The sequence below is a fragment of the Scyliorhinus canicula genome, chromosome 10 (genome assembly GCF_902713615.1).
Source record: "Scyliorhinus canicula chromosome 10, sScyCan1.1, whole genome shotgun sequence".
NCBI lineage: Eukaryota > Metazoa > Chordata > Chondrichthyes > Carcharhiniformes > Scyliorhinidae > Scyliorhinus > Scyliorhinus canicula.
The window spans coordinates 66,772,902-66,799,787 of record NC_052155.1 but is presented as its reverse complement, the minus strand read 5'-3'; the positions used below and the strand labels follow the sequence as shown (position 1 = coordinate 66,799,787).

General features: G+C 50.1%; 1 protein-coding gene across 7 annotated transcripts in view; it reads right to left on the bottom strand.

Moving 5' to 3' along the window:
* Window positions 1-26,886, bottom strand: part of LOC119972430 (cyclic nucleotide-gated cation channel beta-3-like) — a 226,451-nt gene that overhangs the window by 69,517 nt on the left and 130,048 nt on the right. For 6 of the 7 annotated variants that reach the window (XM_038809103.1, XM_038809108.1, XM_038809104.1 and 3 more), the window contains exons 13-14: window positions 26,784-26,881; window positions 8,726-8,809 (exon numbers count right to left, since the gene is read on the bottom strand). In XM_038809103.1, coding sequence (XP_038665031.1) covers window positions 8,726-8,809; window positions 26,784-26,881 — 182 coding nt within the window. The remainder of the gene's footprint in view (window positions 1-8,725; window positions 8,810-26,783; window positions 26,882-26,886) is intronic. The other variant, XM_038809105.1, reaches the window with a different exon arrangement.

The following is a 26,886-nucleotide window of genomic DNA, read 5'->3' as shown; positions in this document are numbered from 1 at the left end:
ATGGCTACTAAGAAGCCATCTAATATTGGACGTCAGGTGGCTGCCCTTCACAACTCCTGTCTGATCCTCCCCGATTACCTCTATTCGGGTGGCCAAGATATTTGCCAGCAATATAGCATCTACATTCAAAAGGGAAATTGGCCTGTACAATCCACAGCTTTCCGGGTCCTTGTCTCGCTTCAGGATGAGAGAGATTGATATGTGTGATAGCGTTGGGGGAAGCACTCCCAGCTCCTAGGACTCATTAAAAGCCTTAACCAGCAGCGGCCCCAGTAACCCAGAAAACTTTTTATAAAATTCTACTGGGAATCCGTCAGGTCCTGGGACCTTACCCAATTGCATCGCCAACCAATCCATCTATCACCTCCCCAAGCCCAATTGGGCCCCACAGGGGACTTCCACCAGCTCCTCATCTACCTTCGGGAACTCTAGCCTCTCCAGGAATTGATTCATACCCTCCTCCCCGACCGGCGGTACCGACTCATATAGTTGACTATAGAATTCACAGAACACGTTGTTAACCACCCCCGGGTCCATCACTGCCTTCCCCATCGTATCTTTTATTTTCCCTATTTCTCTCGCTGCCTCCTGCTTCCTCAGCTGATGTGTCAGCATCCTGCTAGCTTTCTCCCCATATTCATATATTGCCCCTTTTACCCTCCTCAGCTGTCCCTCTACCTTACCTGTGGAAAGGAGCCCAAATTCTATTTGGAGTCTCTGACGCTCCTTCAGGAGCTCCTCATCCGGAGACTCCGCATATCTCCTGTCCACCTGTAAGATTTCTCCTACCAACCTGTCCAGTTCCGCCCGTTCGGTCTTCTCCCTATGGCCCCGAATCAAAATACATTCTCCTCTAATAACCGCCTTCAATGCCTCCCAGACCACTCCAGCCGCGGTCTCTCCCGTGTCGTTATTCTTTATATATCCCCGAATGGCCTCCCTCACTCGCTCACAGATCTCGTCGTCCGCTAACAGCCCTGCATCTAATCTCCACTGCGGGCGCTGGGACTTTCTCGCGATTACCCGTAGGTCTATCCAATGTGGCGCGTGGTCTGACACCACAATAGCTGAGTACTCAGTGTCCTCCACCCCCGCTAACAGTGTTTTATCCAGTACAAAGAAATCTATCCTGGAGTATACCTTGTGCACATGGGAGTAGAATGACTATTCCTTGCTCTTTGGCCTCCCGAATCTCCACGGATCAACCCCTTCCATGCGCTCCATGAAATCCCGTAGTTCTTTTGTCATTGCTGATACCTTCCCTGATCTAGAACTCGACTGGTCCATTCTCTGATCCAGGAAGTTACTCCCCATAACCAACCAGAGCGAGTCGATGTCTGGAATCTTTCTCAGCACCTTCCTGACAAACGCGACATCATCCCAGTTGCGGGCATATATATTTACCAAGACCACTGCTATTCCCTCGAGTTTCCTGCTCACCATAATAAATCTGCCTCCCAGATCTGCCTCTATCTTCCCCACCTCAAATGCCACTCTTTTGTTAATCAGGATGGCCACCCTCCTTGTTTTAAAGTCCAGTTCCGAATGGAATACCTGTCCGACACATCCCTTCTTCAGTCTAACCTGGTCTCCCAGCTTCAAGTGCGTCAACTGTAACATGGTCACGTCTGCTTTTAGCTGTCTCAAGTGTGCAAACACACGGGCCCTTTTGACCGATCCACGAACATTCCACATAACCAGTGTTGTTGGGGGGGCTTTTGCCCCCCTCCCCTGTCGATCAGCCATGACCTTGCCTCGGCCAGCCCTTAGCCCATGTCCTGCACCTCCCCTGGCCTGCCTCTCGGCAGCTACTGCCATCTGGTCTCCATCTCAAATCTCCTAAAAGTCCCCTTGTTGTCATCAGACACCTCCCACCCCCCCTCCCCCCCACACCGTCTCTCTTTAGCTCTCCCCCCAATTTGCTCCCGTGAACCAGCTCTCCCAGCTAGCCTAGCAGCTCCCGCCCCCAGTGTCTAGTATCCTACCACCTGCTGGATTCCCTTGCCCTCACTCTTAATATAAGTTAACATAAGTTCTCAAAACAATAACATCAAACACAGAAAACAAATAAACAATCCTCCAAGGTCTGGGCACAGAGGCCCATCCCTCCTCCCTTAACAACATCTTATCAGTCCCATCATCTTCAAACAGAGCCGAAAACATCAAACAGGAGAAGTGATTATGCATGCAGAAACTCAAACATCTTTTCTTTTTGTTCGCCAGAACATCGTAACTTAAAACTATTTTACTGTATTTCGGTACATATAACAACAAATCAAAATCAAATCAATCAAAGACATCCTTCTTTTCCCGACCAACACAATTTAAGATACACTGAAAGGCTGAGATTCTATAAATATAAAGCAACACTAAATTTTTAACTCAGCCCACTACCATCTAGATTTTAAAGTCATTATGCCCGTACCAGATTATTGTCCTTTGTAGCCATCTGTGATTGCCACTTTCAGTATATAAAATGGACACTCGCAGACCCTATAGGGAAATATGGACAATACTAAGCAATAAGCAGGCACAGAGCCTGAATGTATATTTGGAAGGCAGTCTGCAGACGGAACCGAAATTCTGGGTCGATTTACATATTGATGGCCCATCTCCGGGAAACAAAGAACTCGTGCTCAGGTAGCCGATACTGTTCCACACAGTCCGCTGCCACTACCCCAGCAAGAAGACACAAACAAAGCAAGGCCAATGGCCACCTAGGACACGCCCAGCCATCAAGGCACCCGCCTCTTTATTGGCTCAGATCGATGGCAGTGATCGAGAAGCTGCCCAATTAATTGGGACCAAGTTTAAGGCTTGCCTAAAAGTGCACAAAGCCCCTCCAAGTATAAGAAGGAACCCCTGCGAAATGTTCGCTCTCTTGGATTCTGCTCTCAAGCGGAGAGACCCATCCACCAGCATCACCAGAAGCAAGTAAGTTCAAGTTCAACGCTCGCTACCAGACGGATGACCTTAGCTGTTCTCCTGTTACTTCTTCGAACCCAACAGCCTCAGATCCGAACAACGGCCATTGTTCCTCTGACCTAAGTGGGCACCTGAAGGTAAGTATAGGTGTTAGTGATAGATATAGTTTAGCCTGTAGTGTTATTGTGCATGAGTAGATCATACTGTGTGTAAATAAAGTAGCATTGACCTTGAACTAACTAACTGGTGGATTGGTTCTTTGATCAGCATTCGGGTTGAACCTTGTGGCGGTATCGAGAGATACCTGGCGACTCTGAAAGCGTACTCATAATTAGGATTAAGAAAGGCGACCTTATTAACCGCCATATTTATAGCAATTTTGACTCACTTCTTCCAGTGAGTCAAAATACAGCTCCCGGTTCTCGTAGGTCACCCAAAGGTGGGCCGAGTAGAGCAGTCCGAATTTCATGTGCTTCGCACACAGGGCCACCTTAACGTTATTAAAACTCGCCCTCCTCTTTGCGAGTTCTGCTCCTAAGTCATGATACACTCGGATCTCTGCCTCTTCCCACATGAACCGTTTTGACTGCCTGGCCCACCTTATAATGCATTCCTCGTCCAAGTACTGATGCAGCCTCACCACCATCGCCCTCGGGGGCTCACGACCCTGGGGCTTACGCCTGGGCACCCTGTGAGCCCGGTCCACCTCTAACGGCCTGTCTAACGCATCTTCCCCGAGCATCTTCTCCAGCATCTTCCCCACGTACGCTTCGGCATCCGATCCCTCCTTTCCCTCTGGCAGACCGACGATCCGGATGCTCTGCCTGCGAGAACGATTCTCCAGGTCCTCCACCTTCTCCAACCACCATTTCTGCTGTTCTGTAAAATATTAATTTCCATTGCCATCACAATAGACTGCTCCTCTTGTTCCACCGCCAGCTCCTGCAACTTTTGGATTGCCTGTCCCTGGGTCGTCACTTTCTCCTCCACCCGGTCGACCACTTCCTTAATCGAGGCCACCGCCAGGGTGAGGTCCTACACAGACCTTACAATGCCGGGCGAACTTCTTGTCCAAGTATTTAACCTCCTGATCCATCGTCCACTGAGCTGGTGTGGTCGAACTTTGCTTCTCTGCCATTGCATCCACCAAACTCTGAACTTCACTTCCAACCAACATTTGATTTCTTCTTTTACGATTGTTTCTTGGCGCAGCTCCATAAAATAGGGGTTGCCTTCTTCTCCTCTCGCTTTTATCCACTTATGTTTCAGAATTCCCACAGAAATCCAGTTTAAAATCCGTTAAAAAACCACTAAGAGCGAGAGCTGCTAAATGTGCGACCGTTCACTCCATGGTCACCACCGGATGTCCTGAACTCTCTACCTGATGAACCATACCAGGGCCTCACTATTGTACAGGTTGAGCATCCCTTATCCAACATTCCAAAAACCGAAAAATTCCAAAATCCACACTTCTTTTGGAGCGCCGATGAGACATTACGAATGGGAAATCTCCCAGAAGGCTCCTGGGCAATGCGCAGTTCCCAAAGCGCGCCGCACATGCGCAGTTCCCAACATTCCACACGTGCGCAGTTCCCAATGTGCATATCACCTGCACAAAATATTCCGACATTCACAAAATTCTGAAATCTGCTGCACTCGGCCCCAAGCATTTCGGATAAGGGATGCTCAACCTGTACCTTGACTGGAGTGGAATAAGAGAAATCTGCTTCTGCAAACATAAATCAACAGTAAATCATTCCTTCTGAAACTACCAGAAAATTTCCTTCAGTGGATGACTAAAACAGATCCGTGTTATTTCAAGCCTTTAACCTGGGAAACAACAAGTGTAACAGAGAACTCTTGAAATCTTAAGCTGCTACACAGTCTACTTGTGTAACCAATAACTTGTGCTTATTTGGGTATTGAACAATAAACATTTATCTTTCCTTCAAAACATATCAGAAAATCTGTAATTTGTCTGTTCATGACAGTTATGGCACGCTAGGAGTTAAAACATTAAAAAAAACACAGAGGGCCGTGTTTTCCGAACCCCCTTGCGTGCGTTTTGCTGAAATCGAGGTGACCCACTATTGACCGGCTGCTCAATCTTCCAGTCGTGCCCCTCGCAACAGGGTTTCCCGTTGTTTGTGCCCTCCGCTGCCAGGGATCTCTTTGCGAGGGCTCACTGTTAGCGGAACTGGCTGGAAAATCAGGCCCAGTGACTTTGCTCCATTGAGAGGTGAAAAGGTGGGGAGGGAATCATCTCATTCATCTCTCCGCTGTCCATAACAATCTTTGCAACATTTAGGATTATGTTCAGTAGATAGATTCAATTGAAGGATTACTACGTGACAAACTCACAAATCTGAATGAATGAATTGTTGTATATTGTGCCTTTTGGGACATCTGACAGCTTCACAAGCAATGAAATACTTTTGAGGTGTGATCACGCTTGGTGCTGTTAGAAGCGAATTTGCACCCAGGACGATTCTACTATCAGAAATGAAATGAAAGATTTGATCAGATGTTTAAGATATTGGTTCAGCGATACATTTTGGCTAGTTTACTGGAAGGACTCCTTGACTATTGATGTGGAATCTTTTACATTCATCCGAGAGGGCAGAAGGAGGCTCAGTTTAACGTCTCAGTTGAAAGACAATGGACGGGATTTTCCTGACACCCACCCGTGGCGTGTTTCCCGGCAGCAGAGAAGGCTTGCCATTGGCCGCCGGTAGGATTTTCCTGCCCCGCCAATATCTACGGCATTTTGTGTGGCTCACCCATCCTGTTGTCGGAAGATCCTGCCATGGGGGAGGGCCAGAAAATGCCGGCCAACACAGCGCAGCACCCTCAAAATGGTACTTACCTGTCAGCACAGATTACATACTCCAGGAAATTGGAATTGAGTTTACAACCTTCTGTTTCAGAGGCAGAAGAGCTACCACTGAGCCACAGCTGACACTGTTTGGCTTGTTTGGAAACGCTTGGCATGAAAATAAAAATGTAATTAGGGTGTATCATTTTGTGCGATGCTATCATGAGTGAAATAAAGCATGACTCGTGCCTCCCTAAATCAAAAGAGGATTTATTGGAAGGCTTCATAGATTCATAGACTTTACAGTACAGAAGGAGGCCATTCGACCCATTGCGTATGCACTAGCCCTCAGAAAGAACACCCTCCTTAAGCCCGCACTTCCACCCCATCCCTGTAACCCAGTGACCCCACCTAAAGTGTTTTCTGGACACTAATGGCCATTTAGCATGGCCAATCCACCTAACCTGGACATCTTTTGACAGTGAGAGGACACCAGAGCACCCGGAGGAAACCCACGCAGACACGGGGAGAACGTGCAGACTCCGCATAGACAATGACCCAAGCTGGGAATCGAACCTGGGACGTTGGAGCTGTGAAGTGACAGTGCTAGCCACTGTGTTACCGTGCTGCCCCATGGACAAGCAGTTACAGTTCTGCCTTTTTGAACTGTTTTACCATAATTACCAATGAGCAAAGAAACATTTGGGGCACGATTTAACCAAAACGTTTCTCAGTGTGGCAGCGAGTGGGAACTGCCACAAGCTTCCCGACACTCAGCCCGGTGAGGCCGTCACCGCTATAAAACATTAATTGGTCTATTTAACGAGGCCCCATGGGTTTCTCGCTGCAAATCATGGTCCTGCCAGCTGATTCGCCGGGACCCTGCTCTCCAGCTGACAAGGGAGAGCAGCACTTAAACCGATCCTGCACAACAAGGACATGGCACAGGTGTTGCACCGTCCCCTTGTTGAAGCGAAGCCTTCTGCAACATGTGCTACCCACCATCTGTTCAAAAAACCAGCCACGCAGCCATATTGCCGAGGCGACCAGCTCCATGATTCAGTGATGCTGACCTGGGCAGGCTACTGGATGCGGTAGAGGCCAGACGGGATGCTCTGTTTCCCTGAGGGTCACGGGGGGTCAGCCAAGGGCAGCTACTGCTGCCTGGGAGGAAATGGCAGCGGCAGTCAACTCGGGGAGCATGACCAAGAGGACCAGCACCCAATGCCACAAGAAGATCAACGACCTCCATCAGGCCACTCGGTTGAGTTTGCACCGATCCCCCGACCTCCCCCCCCTCACGTACTCTCCCTACCCATACTCTCCACCCCCCCTACACCACACACCCCCATATGCCCCATTCCCTCCCACCCCCGCACGACCCATCTCTCCAAGCCCTCTCCTCCAACCCCCAAGCCACCATCGCACCCCCTCCCCCACCCTTGGCGGGTAACCACGCATGCCGCCAATGATGCCCCCCCTGTGTCCCTGCAGGAAAAGTTGGCCCACAACTGATGCGAGAGGGCCAACTTCAGGTGGTGGCTGCACATCAGCTGGATGTTCCGGGAGTGGAACCCCTTCTGGTTGATGGAGGGCATTCACAGGTGGCCCGATGTGTGCCAGCCATTATCCCCTGAACCTGGGCTTCCCGTCAATGGCGGAGAATCCTGCTACCTGGGCATCCTGTTAGGCATAGTCCAGGTCATAATTTGTACAGTTTTCTGCCTGGGTAAACAGGGCATCGGTGACTTCATGGATACACTGTGGCCTGGAGCTTGTGAGATGCCACAAAGGTCCCCCAAAATGATTCTGAGGTGTAGAAGTTCAGAGTTGTGGTGATCTTGACGGCCACTGGGGGTAGGTATCCTCCTCCTCCACGTGGTGCCAAGTGCGCAAGGACATGGCACAGGTGTTGCACCGTCCCCTTGTTGAAGCGAAGCCTCCTGCAACATGTGCTACCCACCATCTGTTCAAAAAACCAGCCACGCCTGTACACCTTGGGCCATTGTGGATCTCCCCCTCTGGGTCCCTCCCGAGCCTGATGGACGGCCGGGTCCTCAGGGTGTGGGGCGGGCCCTGCACATGGGCCGCAGCCTCAAGCCTCTGCCGATGCTGCTGTCACTACCTTCTCCAGCAGCTGGCCACCTGGCCTACCACCAGCAACACTAGGGAAAGTTCTGCTGGTCCAAGATATCGTCCTTCCCATGCAATATTTGTAAGGGATTGGTGAGGGTCTGAGACTAACAACCAGCGGTATCTTTCACTCCGGGATGCTCCATGTTCTCCCATCTCTCCTCCCCCCCATTCCATCCGACACTCCCCGCCGTGCACTCCATGCACACCCGGCTTCAGAGGCCACTGATCACTGATCACTGGACCCCAGATCCTATATCCCAGACAACCGCATGTAATGTTACCTGGACTGAGCCTCATCGCGCTCTCGCTTAACGCACAAATTGGCAATTAAATTGCAGCCGTGATCTCACAAGAGACGGTCCAGATTCCAGACAGGAAAGGCAATCGCAACCACCATACCCAGATGTGAGAGTGTAATTATCAACGTGCCACAAAAAACTGTGACAAACAAAAACACCTACTTTACATTTTAAATAGTAATAAAGAGAAAGAAGAACTTGGAGGCTTGAATTATTTTTTGCTGCCTGTGAAATTCTGCACTAAATCCACTTTTCTAATAATGTTTAATTAAGCTGGCCAATAATAATTTACATTAACAGCAAAAGCTTCCGACAGTCTTTGCATTTCTCTAGTACATGTCTATAATGTAACTAAATGATCAAATTTCCATAATTACATATAATTATAAAATATCTTTGTAAAGGGAGACTGGCCAGCTTCACTTTTTTCAGATATTTATAATTTGGCTTCAACGCTAATTCTGAACATAATTGTTATGCACGATTGAAATATAGGCCCAATTCAATTTAATTAGGCGCATTTGACAATCATGGGAAAAATTAAGTTTACCTTCTTACAGACAAAATCACCAGGCAAATATACAACCGAGTTCAACCTGAGCAGCATGTCATATATCATCTGTTGGTCACACTCCTGTAGAGACAAGGGGATATAATATTGATTAAAGTCCAATCAGATAAGCATTTTAGTGGCTTTTAGACAGCACTAGATCTATAAATACGAAAAAAATTGTACTTCTTCCTTCTTCGCTGAATTATGGATAGAACTGTAGCGGGGGAACCAACAAATCTGTTCTTCCAAGGTGTTCAGGTGATGAAAAGTGGGATCACGCTGAGCGGGGTCCTGACTCCAGTGTGCCCTTTCTCCATGTACCTTCTCTCAGCCCATCTATGGTTCCCCGATAACTAATAGTTGGAGAGCACTTTGCTGCATATCAGGGAGTTGCTGAACAGACAAGGGGAGGTTTTCTTCCATCTTATTTAAAGTGAAAGACTTTGGGCGCGATTCTCCGCTCCCCATGCCAGGTGGGAGGGCCCCCCGACAAATTTCACGCCCCCCCCAGCGCCCCCCGTGATCCCCCCCCAACTCGGAAGAATCGCCGCTCGCCGTTTTTCACGGCGAACAGCGATACTCCGACCCAGATGGGCCGAGTGGCCTGCCGTTCGCGGCTGTTTCATGACGGCGGCAAACACACCTGGTTGCTGCCGTCGTGAAACGGGAGTGAGAAGCCCGTTTGGGGCTTGTAGGTGGCCTAGCAAGGAAAGAGCACCACGACTGTGCTCGGGAGGGGACAGGCCCACGATCGGTGCCCACCGATCGTCGGGGCGGCATCCAAATCAGACGCACTATTTCCCCTCCGCTGCCCCGCAAGATCAAGCTGCCACGTCTTGCGGGGCGGCTGAGGGGAAAGACGGCCACCGCGCATGCGCGGGTTCGTGCCGTCAGCGTCATGACGTCAGCCGCGCATGCGCAGATTGGAGCCACCCTCTGCTGCTGCAGAACACACCACGGAGGGCAAGGAAAGTCCCGCCAATTAAGATTTCCCGCAGTGAATATATCAGAGGAAAGTGGTCATGAGTGCAACTTGAATCAAATGGAAAAAAAATGTTGTTAAAGATGCTGAGTGTGCGGGGAGTCTTCCCGCCATCAGTGCCAGTGGGATTCTCCTGAGGTTTCTCACTGGAACCAACACTTTGAAAAAATATGGTAAGATTCCGCCTTTGGCATTTATCTCACAATGTGAGAACATATCACTGCCTCTAGAGTTCTCACTAAGGTGTGTGTCTGAGCTTGTAGACAGTCCTATAATGGTGCTTCCTCAGAGTTTTCAACCTCCTCTGAAGATGCTTTGGCTTTTCATGCTCCAGCTCTTGTGTCATGCTTGAGGGTCATGCAAGAGATGGAAGATATGAATTAAAACAAACACTGGAGCTGTTCATGTTTCAGTTATATGCATGATGAGTTGGGTGGGGTGTAGTGTGAGGGGTACCTCAGCGGTGGTAGTGGTGGGATTCGATCCTGCCGGCGCTAGGTCCTGGAGGGATACAGTGTCCTGACGGCTGTCAGGGTACTCTATGAAGGCATATTGGGGGTTTGAGTGGAGTAGGAGCACTCTTTCTACGAGTGGGTCAGTTTTGTGAGCCCTGACGTGCTTCCGGAGGAGTACCGGGCCCGGTGTCTTCAACCATGCTGGGAGCGAGGCCCCCATGGTTGTACCCCTGGAAAAAACAAGGAGCCGCTCGTGAGGGGTCTGGTTGGTGGCGGTACATAGGAGGGACCTAATAGCGTGGAGCGCGTCGGGGAGGACTTCCTGCCAATGGGAAACCGGGAGATTCCTGGACCGGAGGGTCAGTAGGATGGTCTTCCAGACTGTCGGATTCTCCCTCTCCACCTGCCTGTTCCCCCTGGGGTTATAGCTGGTAGTCCTGCTCGAGGTGATGCCCTTGTCGAGCAGGTACTGTCGCAGCTCGCCGCTCATGAAGGATGAACCCCTGTCGCTGTGTACGTAGCTGGGGAAACCGAACAGGGTGAAGATACTATGCAGGGCCCTAATGACTGTGTGGGAGGTCATATCGGGGCACGGAATAGCTAAAGGGAAGCGGGAGAACTCATCGATGACATTCAGGAAGTACACATTCCGATTAGTCGAGGGGAATGGCCCTTTGAAATCGATAGCGAGGCGTTCAAAGGGCCGAGAAGCCTTGACCAGGTGGGCCCTGTCTGGTCTATAGAAGTGCGGTTTGCACTCCGTACAGATCAGGCAATCCCTGGTGATGGCTTTTACCTCCTCAGTGGAGAAAGGTAGGACTCGGGCCTTGACGTAGTGGACGAGCCGGGTGACCCCCGGGTGGCAGAGGTCATTGTGGATGGCTTTCAGGTGGTCGCTCTGCGTGCTGGCGCATGTGCCGCGAGACAGGGCATCTGGGGGCTCATTGAGCTTCCCCGGTCGATACATAATATCGTACTTGTAGGTGGAGAGTTCAATCCTCCACCTCAGGATTTTATAATTTTTAATTTTGCCCCTTTGCGAGTTGTCAAACATGAAGGCAACCGATCTTTGGTCGGTGATGAGGGTGAACCTTCTACCTGCAAGGTAGTGCCTCCAGTGACGTACAGCCTCCACAATGGCTTGTGCTTCCTTTTCGACCGAGGCGTGTCGAAGTTCTGAAGTGGAGAGGGTTCGGGAGAAAAAGGCGACTGGTCTCCCTGCCTGATTCAATGTGGCTGCAAGAGCGACCTCTGAGGCATCGCTCTCAACCTGAAATGGGACGGATTCATCCACCACCCGCATGGCCGCTTTGGCGATGTCCTCCTTGATGCAGTTGAAGGCCTGGCGAGCCTCAGCCGACAGGGGGAAAAGTGTAGCCTTAAATAGTGGGCGGACTTTGTCCGCATATTGAGGGACCCACTGGGCATAGTATGAAAAGAATCCCAGGCACTCTTTGAGGGCCCTGGGACAATGAGGGAGAGGGAGCATACGGTCCGGGTCGGGACCCAGGACTCCGTTTTCCACGACATAGCCAAGGATGGCTAGCCTGGTCGTGCAGAAAATGCATTTCTCCATGTTGTAAGTGAGGTTGAGTTTCTGGGCGGTTTCGAGAAATCGATGGAGGTTGGCATCGTGGTCCTGCTGATCATGGCCGCAGATGGTGGCGTTATCCAAGTACGGAAATGTGGCCCGCAGCCCGTACTGGTCCACTATTCGGTCCATTGCTCGTTGGAACACCGAGACCCCGTTCGTGACGCCAAAGGGAACCTGGAGGAAATGGAAGAGGCGGCCATCGGCCTCGAACGCCGTGTAGTGGCGGTCCTCCGGGCGGATTGGGAGCTGGTGGTATGCAGACTTCAGATCCACCGTGGAGAAAATACGATACTGGACGATCTGATTCACTATGTCTGCAACCTGGGGAGGGGGTACGCATTGAGGAGCAAAAACCGATTAATGGTCTGACTATAGTCCACGACCATGCGAAATTTTTCCCGGGTCTTGACGACCACCACCTGAGCTCTCCAGGGGCTGTTACTGGCCTCTCTGATCCCCTCACGTAGAAGCCTCCGGACCTCGGTTCTGATAAACACCCTGTCCTGCAGGCTGTACCGCCTGCTGCGAGTGGTTATGGGTTTACAGTGCGGAGTGAGATTGGCAAAGAGTGGAGGGGGGGAGATTTGCAGCGTGGCTAGGCTGCAGATGGTGAGTGGGGGTAGGGGTCCGCCGAAGCTGAGGGTGAGACTTTTGAGGTTACACTGGAAGTCGAGTCCCAGTAAGAGTGGGGCGCAGAGTTCGGGCAGGACGTATAGCTGAAAATTAGAGTAGCTAGTGCCTTGGATCGTTAGGGTCGCGACGGTGCGCCCTTGGAGGTGAACAGTGTGGGAGCCCGAAGCGAGGGAGATAGTTTGCCGTGCAGGAAAAACAGGGAGCGAACAGCGTCTTACCAGATCTGGGTGTACGAAGCTCTCAGTGCTCCCGGAGTCGAAGAGGCACGGTGTACTGTACCCGTTGATTTTAATGGTCATCATGGAGTTGCGGAGGTGCTTCGGACGCGACTGGTCCAACGTGACCGCGCTGAGTTGTGGGTAGTCGGCGGCTCGATCAGCTGTGCTGGAGTGGCCCCGTGATGAATGCCCACTGAGGTCGCAGTCTTCGATCTGAGTTGCCGAGTTTGGAGAGGATGGAGCCCAAGATGACGGCCCCCATGAGTCGCACGTGGCCGGCCGCGTGGTGGGGGTTTGCCAAGATGGCGGCCCCCATGGGTCGCACGTGGTGGGTGGGGGCGGAGTCGGAGTACAGGCCACGGAGTTACGGGGCCTGCGAGCCTGCAAATTCAGGGAGCGAGTGCTCTGGGCTGCGGGAGGGTTTGAGGCTGGAGCTTTCTTTGCCAGACATACTCTGGCATAGTGTCCTTTGCGACCGCAGCTGCTGCAGGTCAGGTTGCGGGCCGGGCAGTGCTGCTGCGGGTGCTGGGGCTGGCCACAAAAGTGGCAGGCTGGAGTAGCATAGTGGCTGGGTGGCCGCGCGGCGCAGGCCTGGGGTAGTCGCTGGTCGGGGGCCCATGACAGGGTCGCGGAGTCCGCGGGGAACGTGGTGAGGCTGTGGAACGAGACCTCCATAGTAGTGCCGAGTTCTACAGTATCTTCTAAGTCTTGGGCCCCCTTCTCAAGCAACCATTGGCGCACGTAATTGGATCTGAGGCCTGCAACAAATACATCGCGGACAGCGAGTTCCCTATGTTCTGCAGCATTTACAGCTTGGTAATTACAGTCCCGGGATAAGGTTTTTAAGTCTCTTAGGAAGTCTTCTAGCGATTCCGTGGGGCGCTGGCGGCGAGTAGTAAAAACGTGGTGCGCGTAGATCTCATTGACAGGCCTCACGTACATTCTGTCGAGCAGGGCCAGGGCCTCTGTATATGAGCTGGTACAATTAAGTTGAGTAGATATACGATGGCTCACCCTTGCGTGCAGTTGACTGAGTTTCTGCTCCTCCGTAGTTTCTGTAGTGCTTGCTTCAGCCAGGTAGGCCTTAAAACATCGGAGCCAGTGTGAAAATATTTCTTTCGCCTCTGCATCCTGTGGGTCGAGTTCCAGTCGATCAGGTTTGAGGGCTGATTCCATGGTCATTCCTTACTGTTTCCTAAGACTATTAAATTGATGAGACCATCAATTCATGCGACACGTGGTTAGAAGCGAACAGTGGTTTTAATCTTCTTACAACAGAGCCTGCCTGTGACAAGATGAACTCTTGATGAACTGGCAGGCAGGTTCACAACAGCAACCTTTATACTTCTGGTTAGGGGGAGGAGCAATGGGTGGAGCCATGGGCGGAGCCAAGGGTGGAGCCCAGTACAAGCTCCTCATCTCCCCCTATGGGTAGAGCCGTGCAACTACACATGATCTGACACAAGGTACAGGCTCAACACATGTTGTACAATACAGTGTGGATTATTAGTGTTTATAATTCACCACAATGCAATAGGACCGATTGGTATGTGCCAAGTGGCAGAGTGATTTCTAATTCTCTCCATCACCAATGGTTATTACTTGCCACCCTGCTGATTCCCAGGGGCCCTTGCTTTGCAGTGGTCAAAGTGCCTTTCACAGGGCGGTTCCCTGTCTTTCCCTGGAGTTTTACACCCTCTACTCCTGAAGGAGAGAAAACAGAAAGTAATGAATTGGAGGGATTGTTTGTGTGGAGAGGATGGAATGACAACATTTGGTGACTATGAAGGATGTGTGTTATAGCACTACGGTGAGGGTTAGTGTCAGCATTGGCTGTTCAGATAGGGATGTGAAACGGTTCCGCGAGAATAAAGGATGGTAGAGCTGCAAGTCTGAGAAATGTTCTGCAGGAGAACAGTGAAAACGTTGGATTTTGGGGGTTGGCACAAGAAAGTGGGATGCCACTCATTTTACCTGCCCTGATGAGGCAAATAAACCTCCTGTGGCGCTGTATCGAGGTGCAAAAGACTACATTCCTCCTGCTTACTGCATCTACCATATCTGTTTGATCTGAGAGGCTGGCCTCCTCCATCTGTCGGAAAGGATTCTTCTCTTTGCGCCCCATAGCCTGCAGCGGGACGTCCAGAGAAGTGTTGGAATTGAAGGATAACCTTCCCATGTTGCTTGTTGAAATTTCATGAATGCAACCATTCTGTCTCCTGTTGGGATGCGTATAAATAGAAATTTTGCTATTCATTCCATAATTGGTTAGAAACCCCAGAAGTTGGTTTCTAATTCTGGAGCTGAGTTAAAATCTGTGTTGGTTAGATGAAAGACGCTGGCACGCTTTCCATATTGCAAAAGTGGGTTGGTTACCGGAGTTACTGAATCTGGATTTTATCTGGGTCAAACAAGCTTACTCTATAATGATTTGGCCGAAGAACAAAATGTGCTAGTTGGAAATCAGTAGCACCAGTTGCAGTGTGTAATAGGTTATTTCTAATGATCAATTTCAGAATCTCCTGGGAAAAGTACAGAACATTTCCACACTGAAAAGAAAGCAAAACATACACACTGCCCATGTCACCTTGTGGCTTATAATTGCTGTTCAAATTTAACTGTCTGCTAAAAATGCTCATGTACAGCTGGAGGCTGATGCATATTTCACTAAGGACTGGCATAAGTTTGATCATTTCACCGTAGGGAGTAAGCTCTTTCCTCTATAGCACACCATTAACAATAATGAGTGTGGGTTGCAAAGAAAAAATATATTTTCTATTTATTTGTTGGTCCTTGGAAGTGATAATTGTCAATGCTGCAAATAGAATATTTTTGGTGCACATGTCAGCACTGTGCAGTTTTAGAAGCAGAGAGCTTCTTTCATTAGAAACTGGGATGAGATTGTCCAAATTAATTTAATAAAATAACATTGCAGTAGGAATCTTTAAACCAAACAGTTTCGATAGGACATGTTAACCAATTTTGGCTTGCTACTCTTTTTATTGCTTAATTGCAAAGCTCATAGGTAACAATGTGATAGAAAATGCATGAAATGAGGCCAGAGCTTCAGTGATATATCAGAGTCCAAGTTCCATATTTAAAGGTGAACCAGTTAGCAACTTGAAGAAGGTACCCTTGCCGCCTGCAATATAAAGGCCAAGATTTTCACTCCCTAGGTCCGGATTGCAGAGATGGCTCTGTGAATGTGACCTTTAGAAAATGGCCGTCCGCAGTTCTCATTTTCATTCTGGGAGCTTACGGATTGGATTAGGAGTCAGGGAAGTTAGAGGCTTTCGGATGCGGAGGTGGGCTGGCTGGAAAAGCCTGACTCTCAGCTCTAGCACTTTGCTGAATGAAAGTTTAAAAAATTGAAACAAAAACACAACCGTCAAGCCCTCACACCCCCTTCAATCTTACCATGCCCTATCAATGCCAATCTATATCCTTTAAAAATCTCTGAGGAACTGGACCTGCCGACGTCTTCAGGTCCTGCACACCTCATTTAGGACGTAGCTCACCCCAACCTCCAAAAATATTTCTAAGTGTGGGTGGATTGCGATCTGTATCACACTGAACCACGAGGTGGGGATCACACCTTGGTTCCCGCCTAAAATCTCTTAGAAAAATTTTGTGAGAATTGCGCCCCATGTTTCTTAAATGGCAATTAAATCCTACCATCTATGCTATTTGTGCCTTTAAATCATCTAGTTTATTGTGAATGTTGCGTGTATTCAGATAGATTGTCTTCAACTTTAGCTTTTTAACATCATTTTGCATCCTGATACTATTTGATGCTTGTCTTCACCTCATCTGCTTTCTAATTCCGCTTACTACTTTTCTACTTCTTGTAAACAGTTTTGCTTCCATCCAATCTGAACACCCCCTCAGCTTCCCACCTCCCAATCCTGTTAACGTGGAACCTGTCCATCCTGTACCGATCCCACCTGCCCCAGAATCGGTCCCAAGGCCTCAGAAATCTGATGCCTTCCCTCTTATACCAATTCTGTGGCCACTTGGTCAATCCTCCAATTCCTGTGCTCACTGACACATGGTACTCGGATTAATCACTGCTTTTGCAGTCCTGCTTTTTAGATTATTTCCTAATTCCCTAAAATCTGCTTTCACGACTTTACCACGCTTCCTACCTATGTTGTTGGTAGCCAGATAGACTACAACAACTGGCTGTTCACACTCCCCCAAAACAATGTCCTGCAGCCATACTGTACCATCCATGATTCTAGTACCAGGGAGGCAACATGCCACCCCGGAGTCCCAACTATGGCGCCAGAAATGCCTGTTTGTTCCCCTACTTAATGAATCCCCTTTCACTGTTGCTTTTCCCTTCTTCTTTCTTCCTTCCTGTGCAACGGAGCCACCCGTGGTGCCATGATCATGGTTCTTGTTGCACTTTTCTGAGGAACCATCACCTTCACCAGTATCCAAGATGGAAAACTGGTTAGTGACTGAGATCAACTCAGGGGACTCCTCCACTACCTGCTTAATTCTCTTAAACTACTTGGCAGTCACCCATTCCCTCTCGACCTGAACACTCCTAAACTGCAGAGTGACCACCTCCCTAAATGTGCTATCCACATAGTTATCTGCCTCACAGATACCCCACAGTGACTCCAGCCACTGCTCGATTTCTGAAACCCAGTGCTCAAGCCAGCGACACTTCCTACAGATGTGTTTGTCGAGCATACATGGTGCATTTGTGCCTTCCCACATTCCACAGGATGCATATTCCACTGGACGAGCTGCCCTTCCCAACTTTAACGTTTACAAACTATTTATTATATCGCATCAGTTGCTCATCAATCAGCAATCAGTTTCTTCCTAAGTGCCAAAGTAAGACCAAATACTGGAGGCTGACAAAGATAGAAATTGAAAAGGGCATCTCCTCGCCCTCTTCACTGAACTCGCTCACCTGCTGAACCCGCTGCTGGTCACTGGATAAAGTCGCACTGAGAGCCCCTTATTTATATTAGTTGAGATTCAGATGTGTCAGCTCTGCTGGGAACCAGATTAAGCCTGCTACCTTAGTAGCCAAATACAATTGCTCTCTAGTAGAGAGCATGTTTATCTCTGCTTAAGGCTGGAAGAAATTTAAAATTGACTGAAACAAGAATTTTTAGTTCAGCGCGAAATGCAAATAAAACTGGAATAAGATTGCCTCACTCACCAAACTCCCAGCTGCTCACTCTTCAAAATAGAGGGCATGATTCTCCAGAAGGATTTCTATGTGTGGTAGCGAGCGGGAACTATGGTGAGCTTCCTGGCGCTCAGCATGGTGAGGCCGGCAACGCAATACAACGCTAATTGGTCCACTTAACAAGGCTCCACAGGCTTCACACCACAAATGAAGGCTCACCAGTCACTTCACTGGGACCGCGCTCGCCATCCTCCGCTAACAAGGCCGAGCAACACTTAAACAGCACTTGCACAGCCAACCCCACTCAGCTCGCAGCTATGGCACCGAGACGTCCAGCCCCATGGTTTGGAGACACAGACCTGATGAGGCTACTTGATGCTGTCGAGGCAGGAGGGATGTCTTGTTCCCCCCAAGGGTCTCAGAGGGTGAGCCACAGGGCAACCAGTGCCGCCTGGGATGAAGTGGCAGTAGGCATCAGCTCGGGAAGCGTGACCAGGATGACTGGCCTCCAGTGCCACAAGAAGATCAACGACCTACACCGGGCTGCACATGTGAGTTGACACCACCTCTTCCCCCTCCGCCGAGACCTTTCCACCACCATTGATGAGGCCATTTTTCATAGTCAGCACATGGGACAGGGCGGCATGTGTTGCTGGCAAGTGTGCAGGGCCCTCAGGCCCCAGAGCCCTAGAGGACGCCCACCAATGGCATCGAAGGCCACGGGGCATGGTAAGCAGCTGGCTGTCTCCACCTCTAATGTTCATCCTGGGGACACACCTAGATGTAGCGGTAGAGCAGTGAAAGCTAAGCATGTCGAGGATCACTGAGTGGCGGGGGAGGGGGGCTGCAGGAGAAAGGAGTAGGTAGGGGGTGAGGTGGGGTTAGTGGGTGGAGGGGAGAATGCGGTATTGTTGGACACTGTGAGACATTAAAAGCCCTTCACCACAGATAGTATGACACCTTTGTCAGTTTCTTCTGCAACATGGCTGACCTCCGAAACCTTGGCCCATCTCTCCAGGCATCTCACCCCCATCCCTCCCTGGGCACACAGCGTGCAGGTGATGGGTGTGAGTGAACACTCAGCAGATAGGCAGGGGTCAGACTGACACAGATTTAGGGGCACCAGCGCTCAGCTCTCTGTGGGTTATCATCACCCCCCTGCCCTTGACAGTTGACCCACTGTTGGTGCCGACACAGTCCCTGCACCCTGGAGTGATGTGACACAGGAGTGGGGGGTGATGGATCAGGCCATATCCTAAATGAACTGGGTGAGAATGAGGGCCTCCCCGGTCCTCCAGGCTTCCTGGACCCTCGCCGCTGCCGTCTGTCCTGCAGCCTCTGGCGGGTCCGGTGGACCCACCCCGGGCTCGTTCTCCAGCCCCTGCTGCTCTGGCACCTCCTCATCACCCTCATTCTCATCCTTGTCCACCTCCTCCTCCTCGGAGGTGGCCACATATTCCTCATCCCTTACCTCCAACACTGTGCCAGGTTGTGGAGGACACAGCAGACCACCACAAAGCAGGCGACCTTCCGTGGGGTGTAATGCAGGACACTACCAGAGTGGTCGGGGCATCAGAAGCACATTTTAAGAAGTCCGATGTACCGCTCAATGGCAGCTCGGGGGGCCACATGGGCCTCGTTGTATGGGGTCTCCGCTTCGGCCGCCGGCCTCCGTACTGGTGCCATTAGTCAGGTCCTCAGCGGGTACCCCTTATCCCCAAGAGCCAGTCAGTCATCCTGGGGTGGTCCTCGAAGAGGCCGGGGATGTCTGACTACCCCAGGATGTAGCTGTCGTGCACACTCCCTGGGAAGCGTACACACATGTGCATGATCTACATGTGGTGGTCACAGATGAGCTGTACATTAAGGGAGTGCAACACCTTCCTGTTGATGTAGAACACTCCCAGCTGGCCTGGTGATCTCAAGGTGAACATGAATGCAGTCTATCAGCCCCTGGACCTGGAGCATCCCGGCTATGGCGGAGAATCCTGCTGCCCGGGCATCTTGTTGGACTTGGTCCATGTCAAAGTTGATGTAGTTTTTTGCCCAGGTAAACAGGGCACCTGTGACTTGTCGGATGCATCTGTGGGTGTGGGTTGCAAGATGCAACACAGGATCCCACAGTATGTATGAAGTGCACACTTAACTATGATTGCCAATTCAGCAATAGCCTTCAGACGCCTGGATAGACGCCTCAGCAGTCGGTGGGGCTTACGGGTAGTCGGTGGGGCCGATGGGAAGGGATAAGGGATTCCGGAATTGGTACACATGATTCCGGGGTTGGCATGGCAGAGCTGTGGATGGTTGCCCCCTCAGCGGACCACCCCTCCTCTCCTCCCATGGCGGCCCCCCCTACCCCCCGCCGAGCACTGAGGTGGCAAGCTCAGTGTCCCCGAGCTCATAACCTGTGATCGCAGATGGTTCCTCACCTCCTCGGATCCCCACAGAAGTCCTTCCACCAGGTGCACCTTTTGAAAAAGGAGTATTAATCGGTGCCAGGACTTGCTTCAGATGCTGCTGAATCATGGGATGCCGTTGGATAAGGGGTGGCTCCCATTAATTGTATGGAAATAGGGTTTAAATGGTGATAATTGGCTTCTCGCCACTTGATCGAGAGATCCCATTTCATAGAACATAGAACATAGAACAGTACAGCACAGAACAGGCCCTACGGCCCTCGATGTTGTGCCGAGCAATGATCACCCTACTCAAACCCACGTATCCACCCTATACCCGTAACCCAACAACCCCCCCCCTTAACCTAACTTTTATTAGGACACTACGGGCAATTTATCATGGCCAATCCACCTAACCCGCACATCTTTGGACTGTGGGAGGAAACCGGAGCACCCGGAGGAAACCCACGCACACAGTGGGAGGATGTACAGACTCCACACAGACAGTGACCCAGCTGGGAATCAAACCTGGGACCCTGGAGCTGTGAAGCATTTATGCTAACCACCATGCTACCCTGCTGCCCCAAAATTTCACCTACGGGGGCTGGCCATTTGCATCGGAAGCTGTTTGCTGCCTGGCGCGGTTCTCGTTTTTGGCTTCTTCTGCTATTCACAGGCTTCATCGCACTCTTGTTCGAGCGAAACAAGGCCAGAGAATTATGCCCAGACTCGGTCCCCCACATCTTCATGGCCCTGTATAACCACGATACCAACTTAGTGCCAACTCATTCTGCCACCCACTTTCCATTGCCCTTATATCCTCCATGCCAACTCACCTAGTACCCTTTGACAGCTTTATTGAGTTTTTGGATACCTTTTACGCAGCATTGTATTTACTTTTAACAATCCCCAAGGCTGCATTAACCTCTCCAAAAAGGTACCATACCTCTCCCAAAGGTGTCCCAAAACCATATCCAGAGGGATACCCTGGATATCCAATCAATTTGCCAAGCTCACACCTGCTCATAGTTGGTTTAATCGGCACATCCGGGTTTCACAGTTCTGGCCTACCAAAATCCCACTTCTGTGGAGGCACCTGCCTCTTAAACTACCACGTGGGAACCCTTCCCTGACTCCAGTCCTGGCCCCACGAAAATAGGAAATGCCACGATCGGGGGCAAGACTTAGTATTTCTGGGCTGCTCTGTCACTTTCACCACAATGGAGAGGTTCTGTGTCATTGAAAACATCTGGGCTAAAATTGCAGTTGGTCAATCAAATTAGAGTGGGTAAATTCTCCGTTCCATTTCAACTGCTTCCCTGCTTGGCACAACGCAGGTGTGGAGAGGTGGCAATTAAAATGATCTCTTGAAATGTATCCAAGAAGAAGCCATTAAAATCAAGGTCTGTGTCCAGACAATATATAGTGGAATGCATGTGCATTAATGTTTAAAGTGTTGTCTGTAACAACAACAGGGGCAGCAGGGTAGCATTGTGGATAGCACAATTGCTTCACAGCTCCAGGGTCCCAGGTTCGATTCCGGCTTGGGTCACTGTCTGTGCAGAGTCTGCACATCCTCCCCATGTGTGCGTGGGTTTCCTCCTGTTGCTCCGGTTTCCTCCCACAGTCCAAAGATGTGCAGGTTAGGTGGATTGGCCATGCTAAATTGCCCTTAGTGTCCAAAATTGCCCTTAGTGTTGGGTGGGGTTACTGGGTTATGGCGATAGGGTGGAGTTGTTGACCTTGGGTAGGGTGCTCTTTCCAAGAGCCGGTGCACTCGATGGGCTGAATGGCCTCCTCTGCACTGTAAATTCTATGATTCTATGATTCTATGTAATCTCTGTCTCTACTACTTCAGCAGATGTATTTATGTGGATTAACAGTTCCAGTAAAATAGGAGGGTGAAGGCATTGTACTCGTCTGAGACAACAAGCATTGCTTATCACTGCCACAATAGGAACATATGAATTCGGAGCCCTTCGAGTCTGCTCCGCCATTCAATCAGATCATGGCTGATCTCTTCCTGGTCTCAAATCCACCTCCCCACCTGTTGCCCATACCCCTTTAAACCATTTTTAAAATCAGAAATATATCTATCTCCTTCTTGAAATCATTTAATGAGTCAGGCTCTACCGCACTATGGGGCAGTGAGTTCCATAATTTTGCCAATCTCTGCGAGAAGTAGTTCCTCGTTATCTCAGTTCAAAATCTACCGCCTCTCAACTTATATTCTTGACCTTTCTTTCCAGATTGTCCCACAAGGGGGAACATTTGGTCGACATTTACTTTATCAATCCTATTTAGTATTTTATACACCTCGATTAGAGCCCCTCTTATACTTCTAAACTCCAGCGAGTATAAGCCCAATATGTTTAATCTCTCCTCATACGACAACCCTTTCATCCCCAGAAGCAATCTAGTGAACCTCCTCTGAACTGCCTCCAATGCCACCACACATTCCTGAAATAAGGAGACCAAAACTGGATACAGTACTCCAGATCTGGGGCGGGATTCTCCCCTACCCAGCGTGACGGAGGGTCCCGGCGTAGGGAAGTGGCGCCAACCACTCAGTGGTCGGGCCTCCCCAAAGGTGGGGAATTCTCCTTTGGCGGTTGGCACCAGAAGACTGGCGCAAAAAACCGGCGCCCCCGGCAGCGGGGCTGGCCGAAAGGCTTTCGGCGGTCGGCGCATGCGCCGGCAGTGATGTCAGCGGCAGCTGGCCGCTGATGTCACTGCCGGCGCATGCGCAATGTGGGGTTCTCTTCCGCTTCCACCATGGCGGAGGCCGTGGCGGCCGCGGAAGGAGAAAGAGTGCACCCAGGGCACTGGCCCGGAGTCTGAGCGGGGGGCCCCGATCGCGGGTCAGGCCACCGTGGGGGCCCCCCCCCGGGGTTCGATCGCCCCCCCCTCCCAGGACCCCGGGGCCCGCTCGCGCCACTGATCCCGCCGTTCCAGAGGTGGTTCAAATCTCGGCGGCGGGAGAGGCCTCCCAACGGCGGGACTTCGGCCCATCCGGGCCGGAGAATCACCGCAGGGGCCTCGCCGATCGGAGTGCCGAGATTCCCGCCACCGCCACTTCCCGGGTGGCGGAGAATCTCTGCCACGGCGGTGACGGGATTTTCGGCGGCCCCAGGCGATTCTCCGACCCTGCTGGGGGTCGGAGAATTTCGCCCGTGGTCTTACCAACACCCTATATAATTGCAACAACACTTCTCTACTTTTATACTCCAGTCCTTTTGCAATAAACACAAACACTCCATTTGCCTTTTTAAATACATGTATACATACATATCTGCGTACCGACTTTCTGCAATTCATGAACAAAAACACCCAGATCCCTCTTCCCAGATGCATCTCAAATCTGTTTTCCATTTCGATAATAATTTGCCTTTCTGTTTTTTCGGCCAAAATGGATACACTGACACATATCGAGTTTAAACTCCATCAGCCAAATTTTGGCCCAATCTCCAAGCCTCTCTATATCTGTCTGTAAAATGTCCTCCTATTTTCCCACCTATTTTAGTATCAGCCACAAATTTTGCTCTGTTACACTCTGTTCCTGCTGGCAAATCATTCATAGAAATTTTAAAGAGTTGTTGTCAGAGGGCTGACCCCTGCGGCACCCCACTGGTTACAGCTCGCCAGCCAGAGAAGGACCCATTTACCCCGACCCTCTGCTTTCTTTCAGTCAGCCAATCCTCAATCCAATCTCGTACTCTACCCCCAATACCCTGCGATCTAAACTTCTGGATCAGTATTGTATGCGGCACCTTATCAAACGCCTTCTGGAAGACGAGATATACCACATCCACAGATTCCCTATTTTTGACCTTGCTGTTTACGTCCTCAAAGAACTCAAGCAAGTTTGTCAAATATGACTTACCCTTCGTTAAACCATGCTGATAATGGTGGATTGTCCCTTGTCTTTCCAAATGTTCAGTGGTCTCCTTCTTAATGAGTGATGCCAGCAACTTCCCCACCACAGAGGTCGTTTCCTACTTTTTGCCTCTCTCCCTTTTTGAATAGGGGTGTCACATTAGTGTGTTTCCAATCCTTTGGGACCCTTCCAGAATCCAGGGAATTCTGAAATATCAGAATCAATGCATCCACTACCTCTGCTGCCACCTCCCTAATATCCTAGGGTGCAGGCCATCCAGTCCCGAAGCCTTATTTGCCCTTAATTCCATCAGTTTATTCAATACCATCTCCTTAGTGATGGTTATTGCACCAAATTCCTCTGCATTAAATGTAGTTTTTGGAAATTTTTTATTATCTTCTACTGTGAAGACAGCGACAAAAGGTTGGTTCAGTGCCTCTGCAATCTCTGTGTTCCTCCTTATTACCTCACCAGTATCGTCCTCTAAAGGGACAACATTTATTTAGCTAGTCTCTTCCTCTTAATATACTTATAGAAGCTTTTGGTATCAGTATTGATGTTTTCTGCTAGTTTCCTTTCATAGTTCATCTTAGCTCTTTGGATTTTATTTTTAGTATCCTTTTGCTGAACCTTAAAGTACTCCATATCCTCCAGCTTACCACTAGCTTTTGCAGTATGGGTATGGTCTAGCTTTTGCCTTTCTGCCTTCCTTGACTTCCTTGCTTAGCCATGGAACGTTTTTCTCTCTGTTACACTTCCTCTTCCTCTCAGGAATATACTTCTCCGATAAAGGAGTTTTTTTTCCTTATTTTTTATGTCCACCCAGATTGATTCAACAGTTTGGCCCTTAGTGCCAATATCATTTCTTTAAAAAAAAAATGAATTTAGAGTGCCCAATTAAATTTTTCTAATTAAGGGGCATTTAGCGTGGCCATACCACCTACCCTGCACATCTTTGGGGTGTGGGAGCGAAACCCATGCAAACATGGGGAGAATGTGTAAACTCCACACGGCCAGTGACCCAGAGCCGAGATCGAATCTGGGACCTCGGTGCCGTGAGACAGCAGTGCCAACCACTGCGCCACGGTGCTGCCATATATAATTTCTTAATATAGCCTTGATGCTATCTTTAACCAATAAAGCAACACTGCCTGTTCCATCCTGTCCATCCTTTTGGAATACTGAGTACCCTAGGGCGTTCAAACCCCACCAAATCATGCCCATTTGTCTCTATTTGTGCTGTCAGCTTATTGACCTTATTCCAAATACTGCTTGCATTTAGGTACAAGGTTTTTAAATATGTCCTACTGATTTGTCTTTCCCTTGCAGGATTTCCTTGTGCACTATGCTTTCCACACATTCTGACCTCCTTTATTAATCTCTGACAACACTCAGCCTCATTCCCTGATGAGCCATCAATTGCACGAGAGACGAGTTGCTAGACAAAAGTTAGGCTTGAATAAGCTAGAACTTAGCCCTGCGGTTGACTACAATAAAATGGACGACGCTTGGCGTTCCGACTATTTATACCTCGGAATGGAGGCGCGGTTAACTCAGCCTCTCAACCAATCGGAGAGCTGTCACATGACTGGTCTCAACCAATCGGTCGAGAGGCACATGACCGACCAGGACCAATGGTAAGCCGGTGTTCTGCACCAATGGCAGACAGCTATGCAAATCATATCACCACATTCACCCCTTGCGGAGAAAGAAGCCGGGGGGGGTTATCAACGAGAGCCGGGGGGGGATGGGGGGGGAGGGGGGGGGCAGGGAGAGAGAGAACTGGTGATATGAGTAGCAGCCGGGAGAACAAAAATGTTCTCTCCTTTTCTTTTATTACATTTTTGGCTTCCCACTGGCCCAGACAATTAGCAATATTACACAAAGTCCCAACAAAGTCCATGGAGCTGTTGAAATTTAGATCGATTCGATCAGTCTTTTCGTGGCCTGTGACGTTCTGGCAGACCGCCGCAGTGGAGTAGGTGACGTCGGTTCAGCTGCCGGCGTGTTCCCTGCGCATGCGCAGGGAGTTTCCTCTCTGCGCCGGCCATGACGGAGCCTCACAGAGGCTGGCACGGAGGGAAAGAGTGCGCCCACGGCACAGGCCTGCCCGCAGATCGGTGGGCCCCGATCGCGGGCCAGGCCACCATGGGGATCCCCAGGGCCGGTTCCCCCCCCCCCCCAAGGACTCCGCTAGCTGCCCTCCAAGCCAGGTCCCGTCAGGTTGGACCATGTCTATTTCATGCCGGTGGGACTGGCCGAAAACGGGCGGCCGCTCGGCCCATCGGGGCCCGGAGAATTGCCGGGGGGGAGGGCCACTGCCAACGACGTCCGACCGGAACCCCATCTGAAAACCGGTTCCGGAGAATTCGGCAGCCGGCGTCGGAGCGGCGGGGCGGGAATCACGCCGGCCCCCGGCGATACTCCGACCCGGCGGGAGGTCGGAGAATCCTGCCCCGGTTCCTCTCGTGCTCTTTTCAAATTCCTGGCTCCTCTCTTTTTATAAAATTAAAGAAACTCCAGGCATAATCCCTGTTATGTACAGATACTGTTTTTTGGCAGTGTCATTAACACATTTGCATCAAACTATTTTAAATTAATCAACAAATTAACTAATAAATATGTTAATATGGCACAGTAAGAAAATTAACGTCAACATGTTAAAAATGTCTAAAAGTAGCATGCAGAGGAATTTCAAAGCCAAAATGCAATAGTTTATTTGCAGTGTAAAGTTTCCAATAGACATACCTTAAACAGATCAACTTTACTGATTGTTGCATAGTTTTGATCAATAGCAATGGACAGCTGCATTTGTACTGGCATATTTTCCATTAGCTCAGATGAGTCTGAA